General features: G+C 39.6%; 5 protein-coding genes across 5 annotated transcripts in view; all 5 read right to left on the bottom strand.

Moving 5' to 3' along the window:
• Window positions 1–240: 240 nt before the first annotated feature.
• MELLADRAFT_86237 (uncharacterized protein) lies at window positions 241–587 on the bottom strand (the record flags this gene model as incomplete). Its single annotated transcript, XM_007409723.1, has 2 exons — window positions 241–411; window positions 465–587. The coding sequence occupies 2 exons, from the start codon at window positions 585–587 to the stop codon at window positions 241–243; spliced, it is 294 nt and encodes a 97-aa protein (XP_007409785.1).
• A 712-nt stretch (window positions 588–1,299) lies between these two features.
• On the bottom strand, window positions 1,300–1,756 carry MELLADRAFT_124391 (uncharacterized protein; the record flags this gene model as incomplete). The annotated part of the gene is made up of 4 exons (XM_007409722.1): window positions 1,300–1,384; window positions 1,467–1,526; window positions 1,600–1,636; window positions 1,717–1,756. 4 exons carry the CDS (start codon window positions 1,754–1,756, stop codon window positions 1,300–1,302), a joined length of 222 nt encoding a protein of 73 aa, XP_007409784.1.
• A 9,933-nt stretch (window positions 1,757–11,689) lies between these two features.
• MELLADRAFT_63033 (uncharacterized protein) lies at window positions 11,690–12,575 on the bottom strand (the record flags this gene model as incomplete). Its single annotated transcript, XM_007409721.1, has 4 exons — window positions 11,690–12,161; window positions 12,253–12,267; window positions 12,356–12,448; window positions 12,520–12,575. 4 exons carry the CDS (start codon window positions 12,573–12,575, stop codon window positions 11,690–11,692), a joined length of 636 nt encoding a protein of 211 aa, XP_007409783.1.
• Window positions 12,576–13,307: 732 nt separating this feature from the next.
• On the bottom strand, window positions 13,308–14,348 carry MELLADRAFT_123733 (cutinase; the record flags this gene model as incomplete). Its single annotated transcript, XM_007409720.1, has 4 exons — window positions 13,308–13,511; window positions 13,603–13,722; window positions 13,823–14,054; window positions 14,128–14,348. The coding sequence occupies 4 exons, from the start codon at window positions 14,346–14,348 to the stop codon at window positions 13,308–13,310; spliced, it is 777 nt and encodes a 258-aa protein (XP_007409782.1).
• Window positions 14,349–15,999: 1,651 nt separating this feature from the next.
• Window positions 16,000–16,464, bottom strand: part of MELLADRAFT_63032 (uncharacterized protein) — a gene marked incomplete at both ends in the record, with an annotated part of 1,305 nt that continues 840 nt past the window's right edge. The window contains 3 exons of the mRNA XM_007409719.1: window positions 16,000–16,120; window positions 16,199–16,315; window positions 16,394–16,396. Of these exons, the coding sequence (XP_007409781.1) occupies window positions 16,000–16,120; window positions 16,199–16,315; window positions 16,394–16,396 (241 nt within the window). The remainder of the gene's footprint in view (window positions 16,121–16,198; window positions 16,316–16,393; window positions 16,397–16,464) is intronic.

Below are 16,464 nucleotides of genomic sequence, written 5' to 3'. Positions count from 1 at the left end.
TAGATATGAATAATGATATCTAGACTGTTTTTCTTCAAAAAAATGAGATGATACAAAAGCACACCTTTTTCCTCCCTGATCCCAATCCACGTTTGGAAAAAACCATATCTATCTCATCGATGACATAGGCAAAGATCTGTGGGGCAAATCATAATCATTATCTGCAGATTCCAGTGGAATTATCCGGGGGCTAGGTCAGTCCCTCGTGTGATCAAACCACAGTAATTTCGATCCTCCAAATCATCTAACTAATTTTATCACAGAAGATAATCCTCCGTGATCTGCATATCCATCTGCTATCATAGGTTTAAGTTGATTTGTTACAATTTTTTCTTTTCCTAAGCTTTTACTAATAACCAATCCGGTTACTTGATTTGGTGTAAGGATAATCAGCGAAATCTGGCCCTGACCCTACTTCATCTGAACTTGTTTACAAATGTACATGAAGTTGCTCAACAAGAAACATGAACTGATGGTAGATATTCTGACGTTGAATATTGTTGTTGTGGATCTAATGCTTCTATTGTGAGTAATGTCTTTCCAGTGTTTTCTGCTTCAGATGATGGTTTGAATAATTGACGGAACATTGATTTTGAGCAACTTTTTGGTTAGATCGGTAATTTACCACGTTTTGATGCTATTAAGCAACCTGGACAACTTTTACATTTGTTTAAAACATGGTGAATAAAACCATTTAAGTTTGATTGGTTTATCTCTTGTATTTCAGTTGATGGCCTTTTTGAATTTGAGAAACAATTGAATCAATGAGTTTGATTTATTTCATTGGAATATTAGTTGATTATGTGAATTGAGAACCAAGTAAATTTAATGGCAAGGTTTGATAGTTAGTTTGATGATGAAGTCTTGATAGGCTGGCTTTAACTTGATGATTGAATCGATCAAAGTTGCATTCCATGAAATGCTATGTTGATTGACCCCCATCAACATTTTCAACTCCACAGTAATCTCACAAGCACATTTTGAGGTCACTTGGATGTGTTGATGCATTCTCACTTAATTGGAAAATTAAATTGTAGGAACAAAAACCAGATTCAAGGAAACAAAAGTGAAAAGATCAGAACAAGAGAGCAACTGAAAGGGATCACATCTAGCGCGTGAGAAACATCAGGCTGATAGAATAAGGAAGCAAGAGTCAAGAAACTGAGAATGAACACATGCACGAAATCGAAACTAGACACAGAACCCCTAGCGCAGAAAACAAATGAACAAGAGGTAGGTGTAACCTTTCATCATCTCTTTGCAATAGTGTAAAAGATGGGTTCCATTGATTCACTCCAGTCAACAACAGCCAGCAGCTCTGCATCCTGATAATTTGAGTTGGCATTCATCCGGGTCACAGACCCCGCAGTGACTCACCGAAGATCTTTGAAAGGAAAACGACATTGACAGTCAGCAAATTGAGGTGCATCTTTAGACTAGTGGATTCTCATGCAGCCTCAACTTACCTTCTCTTTTCAAATACGTTGACCTCCGCAGCTCGTCTTTGCAGGACAGCATCATCGGTACTGTTATCAATTATTTAATCCAGGACCATTAGTACATAATTTGATTATATAGCAACACAAAGACTTCACCCACATTTGGTTCTTTTGAGTGGGTGTGCTAGAGACTGAGACTGTATAATTGGGCGGGGAGGTTAGTATGAAGGAAAAAGTGAATTATATATCAGGGATCATGGGTCGACCATCAACTGACCAACTAGAACAGCAGCAATAACTAATTTCGAGAAAAGCATGATGAAATTTTGTTTTGGATGTAACGAACGAGACAAGTTGATTTTGAATATTTGATTGTAAGATGGGTGATGAGGAGGGCGAAGAGGTAGTTGACAGAGGTTTTTATAAATTTTTGACTGGCCTCTCGCAACAACTGGGGAGAGTAAGATTACAACCGCGCTGCCGAAGACATACGGTGGCGAAAGCCACTTCTCGACTACCAACGGGTAGGAGCCTTGTGGGAAGCGCGTGTGGAGTGCCAGCTTCACTATACTAAACCGCTCGCACGGCCGCGTCTACTTCTCCAAAACAACGAGAGACATTTATAAGCCCCTCTTCAAGGGCGCGCGAGGGGCTTGGTTAAGTTTACTGTAGAGCTATGTATGCAACACAGATTCGGAGCGTTTCGCAGAAGAGAATGTGAAAAAATGGGATTCACCCTCAATTTTTGAGGAAAGACCCGCAAAAACCGATTTCCTTGTCTATAATATAAGAATCGTAGAAATCGATGTTTGAGAGCTCAAAAAGAGCAAAAAATGCAGGGTAGAGTCTTGGTTTTGGATTCAGCAAAGCACTGAGAGAACACAAAATGAAAAGGCTAGACATGTAGATAAAACCCGCAGAAAAGAATGCAAGGAGAACTTGAGACTTGAAGGCATTGACTTGTGAAAACAACTCAAATTTTGAATGCGTGAAGCACTGGCATAACATGGCCTAAGGACCCTAGACAGACAGAAAAAGACAAGTATTGTTATCTTCTTGATCAGTCTAAGTAGCAACAACATCAACCAGTTCACGTCATTCAAAGGTTCTCGAGTTCTTACAGGCATCCTTTGATAGTTTTCAGTGCAGACAAAAAAAACTTTACAGAAAAACCTTATGGATTATCTTCAGGATACAAAATGCATATTTTCTTTTGTTGAGGTGCACTGAGACAGTGAGAGTTGAGGACATAGGTAGGTTGATTGTGTTCAGACTTTGATTTTGCATACCAATTGTGCCCCAAGCACACATCTTTGGTGCCTCTGTGATAAAATACCTTGCTATCTTGCTGATCAGCCAAATAGCATGCCTTTGAATCCAAACAGAGGCCTGTGCCACATGTGTCTCACCAAATCTGGCTCGCCGCGCCGAAGAAAGCGTGATGCGCGGCGTAGCGCTGCGCATGGCGCAGCCGCTTCGATAACCGGTTCGAAGGGAACCCGGGCACTACGCCTCCCGCTAGCAATTAAGCCCCGAATTTTGGGGAACTACGCTTTCAACTACCGGGTCTGGGCCCGGTATTCACACCGCTATCCTTGGCTTGACGCCATGATTCCATACACCACACCACCCACCAGAACACCACTTCCTCAATATCAAAACCCTACCCACCACAGCATCAACAAATGCCGCCAAATAGATCGATATCAACACGCACAGATCTCACAGTGGCCCAACCAATCAAACATTACCGATTGCACGGTCCGTGGGCAGGAGCGAGAGGGTTTCTCATCGAGAGAAACCCTATATATCAGGTGTGTTCTCCCATCCATCTTCCAACTTTTCAACTCGTTGATATTTCAGTTGACCAGTACCACTAACATCCTACTCCAATACGCCAATTCAGACCGTTTCCAATCCAAACGTACCAAATCAATCATCACCACATCAACTTTTCCTCGACTTCGTTTATCTTTCTTTGACTTTGATTTTGAATTCTCCATTTTCCGCTTTACTCCTTCCATCTTATATTCCTAAAAACATTACTGATAAATATTTCAGCATGTTGAACAAGCAACCTACGATCGACAGCTTTTTGGCTGCGGGATATGAAACTGACGAACCTGCTCCCCCTCGTCGTTCATCTCGCATAATCACTCCTGCCAGACGAGTCCCGGGGATGATCACCCCTTCTTCTGACTCACGACGTGGACTTGTTGACTTCAACTTCGGCGTAAGGGACGTACGGGACGGGCATGTCCACCGAAGGCGAGAACGTTCGGCTTCCTTACCTGGCGATGAAGTCATTCGTGCACCAACGCGTGGCCGATCCAATACTGTATCACGTCCATCTGTAAGTGTTTCTTAATTTCATCGTTCTTTTCATTGTGTTTCTCTTAAATATATCTTTCTTATCTTTTCGTTATACAATGATTACATAGGTGACACAGAACTCCAGCCGATCACATTCGCACTCTGCCACCGGCTCTGAGTTATAAAACTCTGAAGGTTCATCTATCGTTTTGACCGCGGTTAGTTCCAGGGCCCCAACCAGAGTAGCAACCCCCATTGTAAGTTAAATTGGTGTTACATAAATTGTAAGTATGACATACATAACTGATTGGTGTTGTTTGTCATCACACCATCTTTAGGAGACAGGCCCTCCCGAAGTCGATTTGGCCCAAGATTCCGATGACGAGAATCTGCGCATTCGAAAGCAAAAACGGAACCAACCGGCTGAGACTGAATATGATTGCCCATATAAATTCTTTGGAAAACCAACTCACGGTGAAAATGATGTACGTAAAACAAAATAAAAATGTTGATTATCATGAATCAACTTCACATTTGTAACCTCAGAGCTGATACTAAACCTGTCTATGTAGCCACTCGACAGACCTGGACTCTCTTACGGTTGCCTATGGTGTCGCAAGGTGGTTCGCATCAGCGGTAGCTCTAGGTCAAACCTCAAAGCCCATCGAGACGGCCACAACCAACCCGGGAAATCTGGAGCCGGCTGCCATCGTCGTCAGCAGGCCATCGAAGCTGGTGCCAAGCTTCCTCCAACCGTATCTGAACTACGAGCTGAACGCCTGCGTCAAACCCACCAGACATCCCTCTCGTGTTTTGTAAAGTCGGTGCCAACGTTTTCCAACAAAACCCTCAATCAATGCTTAGCAATTTGGCAAGTATCACACGCCCTCCCCTTCATCCGAATTGAAGACCCGATCCTTAAGTCCATCATACATTGGCTACGCCCTGATGCTCAAGTGTTTGGCCGCAAATGGTCAGCTGACAAGGCTAAACGGCTTTACCTCTCGCTCCGGGATCTGGTCATCGAAAACGAGCTCAAGGTATGTATTTTCATTTATTTCTCCAAACGTTTTGAATGACATATTAACTATTTTGATTGCAGAACTTGCGTAGCAAGTTCTGCCCAATCCAAGATGTATGGACAGTTAAAGGAAACTTGCATGCGTTCATCGGTTCCTCGGTCTCCTACATCAACAACGACTGGACATATGTGATTCGGCATCTCAGCATGAAGCTCGTCGCGTGGCATCACAAGGGCGTTTTACTCGCGGAGCCAATGGTGGCTATCTTAAAAAAGAACAACCTGTATCAAAAGATAAGTCTCATTGTTCATCGTCTCTCCCTTTTTAATTCAGATTTGCTTTGAAATCTGACATAAGTTTTAATTACACATGCTCGCTAGTGTATCCGACTCAGTCAGTAACAATTTTACTATGGCCCGCGAGATTCATAAACAACTCAAGGAAGCAAGTTTCCATGTTGATCATCAGCTTCTTTGGAATCCAAAGAAGATGACGATACGATGTTTCTGCCACAAGATGGGGCTCATTGTTAAGGCAGGTCTCGATGCCCTTGGAATGAAGCCCAGACGAGTCCGTCATAGTGCTCTAGGTCGTTTTCCCGAGGTTCAAGTAATGTCTGTGATCAATGAGGACGACGAGCTGAATGGCACCTACAACACCATCGATTCGGTTGAGGGTGGGACAAGTGATGATGATGATCTCGACAGCAATCACAGTAGTGGATCCGACAAATCAAATTCAGAATGCGAAACTGACAAAGAACAAGAAGACGCAGAACAGGATGACGAGCCTGAGGTTTACAAACAGCGCAAGAATGCTTATCTTCTTGGTGACACGTATATGAAACAGCTCACTAAAGATGTAAGCACTTCTTTTCCTACTTTCATTTCATCGCTCTATAATCTAATGTTTTTTATTTACACTTGCAGATGGACACGGTGAACAAGAAGCTAACGCGTTCAAGTGGACACCGGGCCAACTTTAATCAACGTCGAGAGAGAGCAAAGACCCAGCGTAAGCTTGATGATTTACCTCAGCTCAAGGCCCTTCTATCAGGCCATGGGATCCGTTGGGGTATCCAAGCTGAGCGTTGGGAGAGAATGTGGGCCGCTCGTGATGTAAGTGGTCTGGTCTTTGTCTTCCATTATATATGATGCTAATAATTGTAATTTTGGTTTAGCTCATCGATAGAGTCATGAAAGACAACTTGGCTGAGGTTCATTCTAAGAAACGTCGTCCAAAAAAAGATGGCAAGAAATACGGTTATTTTGAAGAGGTCATATTTTCAGTGGCCTATTGGCAAGCGTTGAGAGACCTGTTAGACATTCTCACTGTAAGTACTCCTTCCATTTCGCTTTCATCTTTCTTATCTGTTTTATTTTAATCTTGAAATCAACCTGATACTAATCTGAATTTTTGATCTGCTTCACAGCCTTATAAAATTTTAACTCGTGAGATGGAGGGAGATCAACCAACAGGTTGTCTCGTTTTGGCAAAGTACATTCATCTAACGATTCAAACGGATGCACCAGAATGATCCCCTTTATCCCATGGTTGATATCATGATCGATAAGATCATTTCTTATTTAAATGAAGCAAGTGAATGCGACACTCTGATCCTGGCCGCAGTCTTCCACCCTGCACTTAGAGTCAAGTTTTTTTCTCACTCTTTCGGGATGGGCGCAGAAGGCAACAATCGAGCCGAGGAATTACTGAAAGCTGTTTTTACCAACAAACGTGATGAAATGGAACTCCATAACCAACCAACTGCTACTCTTCGACGATCTGAATCACCTGAAGTTGAAGCTTTTGGATCCAAATCAATGAATTTCTATGATGAGGTAGTGACCTCAAGTGATCTTAATGAGCTTGATTGATACCTTCAAGGTATTGATCCAATGGGATCGGCTAATTTGAAGGATCCTCAATCCGTTTTGGATTGGTGGAAGGTATGTATGAATTTCCTTTTCGTTTCCTTCTTTTCTCTCTCTTTTTATGTTGTTTGTATACCATACTGATCCTGGTTTTTCTTCAGGCTCATGCAGGGAAATACCCGGTCTTGTCCGTACTGGCTCAGGATTACCTTGCAACCCCAGCCGCTTCTGCTGCCCCTGAGAGATCATTCTCTTTCGCAGGGCGAATCTGTGTTGCAGAACGTGGTGGCCGAGCACCTCGTATGATTGAGATGCTGGTAAGTAGTCAGTTATGGAGAACAGAAGGTGTTCCTTTGACTGGTGATTTTGCTGAAGTGGGAAAGGTGATTGAGTTCGCAAAGAAAGCAATCAAAAAAAAGACCAGACAGTCTCAATTCTAACTTTAACTTGTTGATTCCATTTTTTATGAGTTATTTTTTTAAAGTCAATCTTTTTCTCTCTTTCATATTTCTTTACAGTCTTTACAGTAGTATTTTTTGTTAACCTTTTGCACCTTTCTTGACGGTCTTTACAATACAAGTTTTGTAGTTTGAAACTTTTTTTTCTTATTGTGAATACAAAAGAAAAAAACGCTACATTTTGGCTGGCAACGCTGCGAGACGCTGCGACTTAAAATTACGCTGCCCACTACTAAACTTTGCCAAAAAAAATGGCAAAGCTACCGCTGAAACTACCGAGCTTGTCCCCCCCAAATTAAAGCTACGTTACCCAAATTGCGGTCAGCAGCGCTGCACGGCGCTGCGAGCCAGACTTGGTCTCACTTTGTCTAATTGGGAGGTTTTCAGCTCTTTGATATCTAGACAATGCAATCTACAGGGGGAAATATCTCCAAAGCCCTTATGAAAGCAGTCTCACAAAAATAACTTGGTGTTAGTATTTGGATCAAGTCCTAAGAGGGCTCTCTCAAAGGTGTTGTTGTAAAAGGTCGAAAGTGTCAAGTACATTACAAATCTGAATTGTGGGAATGTTGTGCAAGCACTGGTAACAGTCTCAAGAAAGTGTTACAGAGTTCCATTTTTGTTTATTTAAGTCAGTACAATAGTTGTTTTTCATCAAGCCAATTTAGGAAAAGGCTCATGTTCATCTATTTCTTGTTTGTGATTGTTTGTGACGTTTCCTGTTCCCCTTAAGCTTTCATATGTACATGTCCTCCCTTGATATCTGAGTTTGTTCCTAACCATTATAAATGTGAAAACTCAGAGTAATTCTTTCTCTCATTATTTTTGTCCAGTTTTCAAACTGGACCTAGCTCACTTGTCTATGTAGCTCACTTTTTATTCCTCCTGTTCTGTTGCATGTAAGAGTAGCATCATCTCTGCTGTGTCTACTTCTTTCAAGTTCATCCAGAGCTTAACTATTTAACCTGTCTGTCCAGGTTCTTGTCATTTCTTTGTATTGTGTTGATGATCAATCCACATCAAACTATTTTGAAGGGAGACAAGTTCACAATCATGACCAATGTTGCTTCTTTTGTCAGTATAAGACAATCAAGGCAGTGGTAATGCTACAAGCAGCTCTGAGAAAATGTGAATACAAATGATGGATCAAGCCTTAACCAACTCAAACCTCAAAATTTGATAGAACTGAAAACAACCCTGTCAAATCAGATTGCTTCTTAATCTGTTCTGTGTTTCTACCTCAATTTCAATAGGCTGAGGGTTTCCTTTTTCCATCTTTTGATATAAAAATTCAATCAAATCCATTGCTTCCTCAGCTGTGTTTCTTGTCTCTACTTCTGATGCAATAGGATAACAGTTCATTTGTATAACACTCTATAAAACTTGTACTGGATGAAGTAATCTCAAGTGAACAGCTTTTTCAATATCATGTATTGTTTCTTCTGGGATCAAACTTTACAAGAATTGAGTGTGATGAAAATAAGCCAACAAAGCACTGAATTCTTTCTCAATGGGATTGTCTCCTGGTGAGTAAGGTGGAAGGTATATAGATCAAGTATATTCCACATTCTTCACACAGCTCCTAAATTCAACCTCTGTGATGAAAACAAGCATTGATAATGGTCAGAACAAAATATGGATTTGGCCACATTTTTGGCAACTGAGAAAGATGGTACCAGCTAGTCAGCAAGTTATGATGACTCAAAAATGTTTAGATATACATACAAGATTGAGTTCAAGGAAATCTTCAATATTATCACAATGGTAATCACCACTCTGACATGAGACAGGCCATCCAACTAGACAGCTGGCAAAATATGGGATTGGATTCTCCCACAACTTTGTTTTGGGGGTTTGGTAGAATACCCTTGGCAACTTCAATAGCTCAATCACAATCATTGATCAATTGAAATCATACAACAATCAACATATGTATACAATAGGGTGAGAAAAGATCAATGGTTGAGCAAACCTGAAAATTGAAGAAAGGTCAAGTTGGACCTTATGTGCAAGATCAAACTGCCAATCAGCAAAACTTTTTGGTGCTAATTCCACCTCTCAAAGGGGTGTTCAGTCATGTACAGTCCCCTCCAAGTGATTTATGTAATCACCCAAGTTCTGCAGCGGCAGGGCCAGCGTTTGTCCCAAATCCAATGATCACAGCCCCTAGGTGTGGGTATGCGCACAGTGCTCTCAATCAGAACAGGCTCACAACATTTTCATTGTTTGCTCACACCTCTGTGTGTGCATTGTCGTACAATTACAGACACAGTGTTACCTGAAGTGAATCTAGCTGTAGATGATAACATGGATTCATCAGAAGCAGATGTGTGACCACTATTCTCACACCATCAATTTTGAAAATCACTCACATTTTCTCTTATACTAAGAAGGCAAAAAAATTAATTCCCAAAACCAAATTCACAAGCAATAATAGTCGCAGGGGGAAAAATAGAAGCTCATATAGAGGTGAGCATAAGAAGTTTGGAGGTTTCTCCAAGCTTTCTTCCTGTTTGTTTCCAAACTTCTCACCGGTTTTCTCCTGTTTGCTCCCAGCTCATTTTCTGATTAAATGCTCAACATGGTCTGAGAAGAGGAGTTAGGATTTCCTCATGCTTTATCCCTTAGCCAAGAAGTCTGAGGGAGGGCTAGCCCATCTGCTCAGGTCATCACAGGCCCTCTAATGCTCAGCTTCCTGCACAGTCAAGTGACCAAATCTGATGAAATCAGTGTGCTAGCCAATTCCTGAGTACTCACTCATCCTAAAGGGATACACATCCAAGATGTAGATGAGCATGCTTTGGAAAACTCACACAAAACATAAGTATCATAGCCTGAGCACCTCATCACAATAAAGATTGTGAATTGAAAGAATCTGAAAAAAAATGAAACATGTTTGGAGGTTTTGGGAAATCTTCCTATGCTCACCTCTAATACTATGTGAGGTTCTAATTTTTCCCCTTGTGAATGGGGTTCAGGTTGAAAACATTCTTAAAATACAACTATCCATACATAAAATACAAACCAAATCATATTTTCTTCCAAACATATACCTTATAACATTCTTTGATTTTATTCAATCACATATACATTCCATCAACTCATTCTCTGTATAATTAAACATTTTGGTATTGTTTTAATTTCTATTCCTACAAGATATCTCTGATTTATACTCAACTCAAGTTTATAACAAGTAAAATTAGGGGTACACAAACATGAACACCCGACCTAAAAACCCATGGACAAAACCCATGACAACCTGATTGTTTTTTGGGTTTTGTCCATGGGTTTTCCGCTTTCCCGTTGTACAAAACCCAAAAAACAATCGGGCTGTCATGGGTTTTGTCCATGGGTTTTTAGGACGGGTTTTCATGTTTGTGTACCCCTATTATATGTTATGTTCTTCATTTCTTTCAGGTGTTGTCCCTACCTGATCTTCTGGAATCCCATACAACTATAAAGACATAATTCTTTTTCTTATATAAATATATTCTTCACATTGTCTCAATACAGTTTGATAATCTTTGAAATACAATGAGGACCTCTTGTAAACACGTGGATCATATACGCTGTATGGGAAGACCCAACAGCAAGACTTGATGGCGCAATGGTAGCGCGTCCGACTCCAGAAATGGCTCCATCGGAAGGCTGCGTGTTCAAGTCACGTTCGGGTCATATCTTTTTGGCTCTTGTCACTGTCATCCTGAAACTTCTTTCACTCCAATGATACTTAATTTTCAAAACTCAGACACTCCAAGACAAAAGGAAGATGAGGATAATAAGAATTGAAATTTGAGTCTTGTTTTTTTTAATTTTCTTTAGAATCACAAGCTATATAATGTAAATAATCGTACAAAAAAAAAGGAAGACTTATACACAATACTATAAACATAGAGAACAAAACAAAACATAAAGTCAAGTCCAACAAAGAACTGAAAGATCGTTAAAACATAACATAACCCATCAGGTTTTGTATTAGTACACACAACACACACACACACACACACACAAATACTTAGGAGATATGAAGGAGAAGATAACTGATCGTAAAGCAAAGATGGATGTAAGGGATTTTGAACAAGATGATGGAAGAGAGAGAGAGGGGAGAAGGGGTAGATGATTGGTATCAAAGTGAAAGATAGAGGGGTTCAACTACAAGCCTGTGTCTTGGGTTTATGTGTTTTTCGGATCATTCGTTTTTCTTTCTGATCGTTAAAGATTGGGAAGTATGTTAGACTAAAAAGATGAAGAGATCTATTTGAGCAAGGAAGCATTCAGAGTCAGAATCTAAAACTAACACGCGATAAATGAATCATCACAGAAGCAAGAAAATTAAAAAGATATAAAAGAGTGACGTACAGATCCATCGGGTTTAAAAAGTATGATCTAATCCGTCACCACCAACAGTAGCTGTACGACGAACTGGATGATGAGCTTCATCGCCATAAGCGCTAACTCTAGATCCTGCTGAATTATTCCATTCATCCCTTGCTTCTCTCGACAAATGAAACCTAAGAAAAACACAGCCCAAAGAATTGAAGTCAACAAATTATTATAAGCACGTTATTTCAAAGAGGGATGACTTACCTATCTTTCTTAGGCGATTTGTTTCCACCTAGTCCTCTCATAATTCTAGAACTCAAAGACCGATGTAAAGGTCTACTAGAATGAGATGTATGGTTCCGATTTGTTAAATCATCTGTATTATTTGAATTAGAATAAAACGATTCTCTAGAAACACGACGTCTAGGTTCAAGGTCAGTCGAAGATCTTCTAAGTGAATGATGATGTCCAGATCCAGAAGGTTCTCGATCTAAATCTCTTGCTTCTAGTGATTGAGTTTGATTAGAAAGAGATGATGATGAATTAGAATGATGAACGGGTTGATCTTCGTCTTGATATCCATCGGCTCTTGTGGGCGTTCTTTCGTCATATCGATTGGCCCATTGGGTTTTTTGTTTTCGTTTGACTCCGGGATCTTTGATTAAACCTGCTTTGGTAGCCCATGCTGGTGTTCGTTTACGATTCGTATTATTACGTATGTTTTGAAGATAACTGTGTAAAGAGACAGAAAGGATGATTTAGTAAATCCCTAAAGAAAGAGATCAATTGGTGAAATTGTGAAACATGAGAAGTATAAACTTACAAGTTGTGACCATGACTAAAAAAAGAAGTGTGAAAGAAAAAAAACGGAAATTAAAAAATCAAGATTTAAAGGATACTTTTGTTTTCAGAACAAAAAGACAAACCCAGGTATGTAACCAGCAATGGTAAGTAAGATGTTTAAAAAAAAGTCAAATCCAAAACCGAATCTGAGTAAAACAGCCACTGGAGGTAATACCCTGATGAATTTTTAAAAAGATATTAATGATGATTTTAGTGAGTTGGTAGGTTTAGAATATGAAAAACTGACCATCCGATGACCATGACTAAAACGTAAAACCCATGAGTACGATTAACACCAGGCATGATGAGAGCTTGAAAGTTGTTGAGGTTGATAAGTTGAGATTGATGATGAGGTTAATAATGAAAAAGTAAAGAGAAAGGTTTAAAATTCCAAATTCGGTAATCAAGCCAAATCAAGAAAAACTGAAAAATCAAAAAAAGTTAATCAAACTGTATTATCTACACTGCATGCCTCGCTCGAACTCTCTCTCCACAGCTCAGCACATCAACGAAGCCAAAGTAATTCAAATGATCAACCTCACTCAATCTGCCAAGTAACTTTCAAGGCTTTGGTTACCTACCAAACACAAAAAGCCGACTAGTTCCATATAGCTGCTAGTACTATGTCTATAGGATGTTGAGTGTTTTGACTTGGTTTGATCAACCATTGATTCGTGTTGCTGTTGTATATCAACATGCACAGCACATCAGAACATATCATCAAGTGTGTATGAAACAAAAAGTATGCTTTGTTTTCTGGACCGGAGGATCAGTGTGTGTGATTTACAAACATATGAACACTAGAATTACAAAATTCCTGACACTATTTCTTTCTATGATTCTGCGTCCTGCTGTCCAATATTGCACAAAGAACCAAGTCTACAAATCTACATACTCAAAAGAAAAAAACGAGAAACTATCTTGAAGACCACAAATGCAAGAAAAAAAATCAAATAAGTCGTATGAAAGGCTCAAGACATTCAATAACAAGCAAGAACAAAATAATTCAAGAAAACACTTACCACAGTTAATCAATCAACGAGGTAATGATTGTAATTTTCCAACAACAAACTTAACAGCCGATTTTTCACTTTCAGAAGCAGTGTAAGTTAAATGTGCAACGATTGTACCAGAAGTTTGACAAATCATATCACCAATTTGACAACAATCAAATGTGATTTTTGAAAATTTTGATGGTAATGAAATCCCAGTGGCTGATGCTACACCAGATCCAGTTTTCTACAAAGAAAAAAACCAAATACAAAAAAGCGAGTTAACTTTAGCTTTTTGAAGAAGAGAGATTTGAGAGAGAAAGAGAGATTTGATGTACGGCTGAACATGCGTTTTGTGGTGCACCTCCTTTGAAGTATGGATTACCATAAAAAGCTATTGCAACAATTGAAGAACCAGGAAAATTAGGTTTGTTAGCTAATTGAGTCATTACCATTGCCTACAAATAATTCCCAAGAACAAAAACAAACAAAACATAATTGGTAAGTAAAATGTGGTTAAGAAAAGAAAAAAAAGCATTGATTTCTTTGATGACTTACACCTTCAGAATAACCAATCAGTACATAAACTTGTTTTGGACATAATTTCTTTTGTTCTAAGATGTATTTCAATGCATCATTTGATCCTTGAATCGGTCCATCAAGATAATCAGCTGTAGCTGGATATTTCACTTCATAATTTCCTCCGTTTGGTACAGCTTTCAAGATACCTGAAATCGTTCCAGAATAACCTAAATAACCTCCTCCTTGTGATTCTCCTGTACCTCTTGCACTATTTAAATCAAAGTGAAATTTCAGTCAAAGTTTTTTTGGGGGGAGGAGGAGATTGGATTTGTAGGACTTACCTTATGATTTTATACTTCTTACAACTTTCTCCGTGTCCTGCACTACCTCTTTTTTCGCCTCCTACTCCATTACCTCCTTCGATACCTAAAAAATTAGGCATCATTCCTGGCGTTCTTTTTTCTAATTTTATTTCATTTGATGGTAATGCTGATAAAACTCCAATTAAAAAACTTGTGTAAATTGATAATTGAAACAAAATTGATTTGTTTATGTTGAACATGTTTGGTCAGAGAGTAATGGGTTTTTTGGTTTGGTAAGGGGAAGTAGAATTTGAAAAAATCAATCAATCTTAAAAGTCAAAATTGGTAGTAAAGAAGTGATGTGTAAACTAGAATTGATGAAAAGTAAGTCACTAGGTTTGATTCGTGATGAAGGGATTGTGAAAAAAGAAAAAGAAATGAACAAGAGAAAATCGATTCTACGATTTATAAAAGAGGCAAATTCGAAGTAAAGGAACCGATTCTTTCAGATATCACACTATATACGACGTGGAATTGCTCAAGGATTGAAGATCAAAAAAAAAATCGAAGAAAAATAATCCACTTTTTGTAAAGGAATTGATCAAGAATGACATCATTGAGACTCACGAAACTAAAAGGGATCAAAAATGGTATCATAAAATCCCTTAAACCTTTTTGACCCCATCAAAAAAGGTTCCAGAGGATGTGGAAAGCCTATGAAGATCTGACCGTGGCAAAAGACAAAGGATCCCACAGCATGATGATCCTGAAAGAATAATACAATTGTATACGATTTGAGTAAAAGTGGATTTGTTTAAAACGAGCTTGAATATACGAGATCCATCAATACCTCTCAGGTTCGTCTTACGAAAAAAAAAGTGTTTCAAGGATACATTACTTTGATCCCTTTTGGTTACAATTTCAAAAGGCTTTGTTACCTTAACTCCTATACCCGAAAGAAATAAACATCACCTGGACTTCTTGGGACAGCGATGACCTGATTCAGGATCCTTATCTTCTCATTTCAAGGGGTTTTCTCTCTCTCTCGTTGGATCAGGTGATTTTTCCTTGGATCAACTTTCTCAAATTGTACTTGCAGATGATTTTTTTTTACTTTGATGGCACCCAGCCGGGACAGCTGCTTGTAAAATTCGTTATTTGGATCACTTGCTTTGATAGGATGTTATTCATTGCCACATAGGCATGCTGTACATTGTATATATGCATTGTGAAGCTTTGATGATCTGAATTATATAAAGTGACTCAAGATCATGACTATGTAGGATAACTGAATCCTGAGTGTCACTGTCAGTTATACCAAGATACGAACTCGGCATGCAAGTCCATTGCCGAGCCTGGCTTACAAGTGGCACAGGGTCAGTGGTAAAGGGAAATACACGTGTGAGAAATCGACTGCCCCCTTCCAGAGTATTGTAAGATTGATAAATTGATACTCTGCTCACTGCACCTATATTTTGAAAGTGAAGATAATGACGGTGAGAATGCATTTTCAAGATCTATACTATGTACACAACAAGAGGACAGCTTTTCAAGAGTTCATCTAAGAAGCGAGAACAAATTTGAGAACAAAAAAAGAGACAAAAAGGCACTACTCGATAGCAACTTTTACATCTTCTGTATATACATCTCATAAGTTGTCTCATGGAAGAAGGTCATATAACTCGAATGATACATCACTTGTTTACGTGTGCTCAAAAGTAACTGCATCACGAGGACTGAACTTGCCTCCCTTGTCGGAGTGGACGGTGTTACATTCTACTTCATGGAGAAAAGGTCGTTGGGGTGGCATCCGTGCGACGTCCAAATCTGATAATTAAAATGCGCCTCAATAGTTAGACTGCTGGATTATGGAGACGAGGATGTTTTTTTTGCAGATAATGAAACTGGATCTTACGGGCTGTCGTTTGTAATGTCAGCACGACGTGCATGTGTCTTCTTTTGACCGGAACCAGCTGCGGGAAAAGGTGTAGCACCGCTTTCACGTTGAACAGCACCTTGGCGGCGTAGCAGGCTACAAGGGCAATGATCGTTAGACCGCGAAGCCAATAAATGGATGAGGATATTTGCAAAGAATGGTAGTGATGCTTACGGGCTGTCGTTTGTGATGTCAGCACGACGTGCATGTGTCTTCTTTTGACCGGAACCAGCTGCGGGAAAAGGTGTAGCACCGCTTTCACGTTGAACAGCACCTTGGCGGCGTAGCAGGCTACAAGGGCAATGATCGTTAGACCGCGAAGCTAATAAATGGATGAGGACATTTGCAAAGAATGGTAGTGATACTTACGGGCTGTCGTTTGTGATGTCAGCACGACGTTGATGTGTCTTCTTTTGACCGGAACCAGCTGCGGGAAAAGG

This window comes from Melampsora larici-populina, assembly GCF_000204055.1.
Source record: "Melampsora larici-populina 98AG31 unplaced genomic scaffold MELLAscaffold_17, whole genome shotgun sequence".
In the NCBI taxonomy this organism is placed as follows: domain Eukaryota; kingdom Fungi; phylum Basidiomycota; class Pucciniomycetes; order Pucciniales; family Melampsoraceae; genus Melampsora; species Melampsora laricis-populina.
Note: the sequence above shows the minus strand (reverse complement) of the source record. Positions and strands in the feature narration are given on the sequence as shown.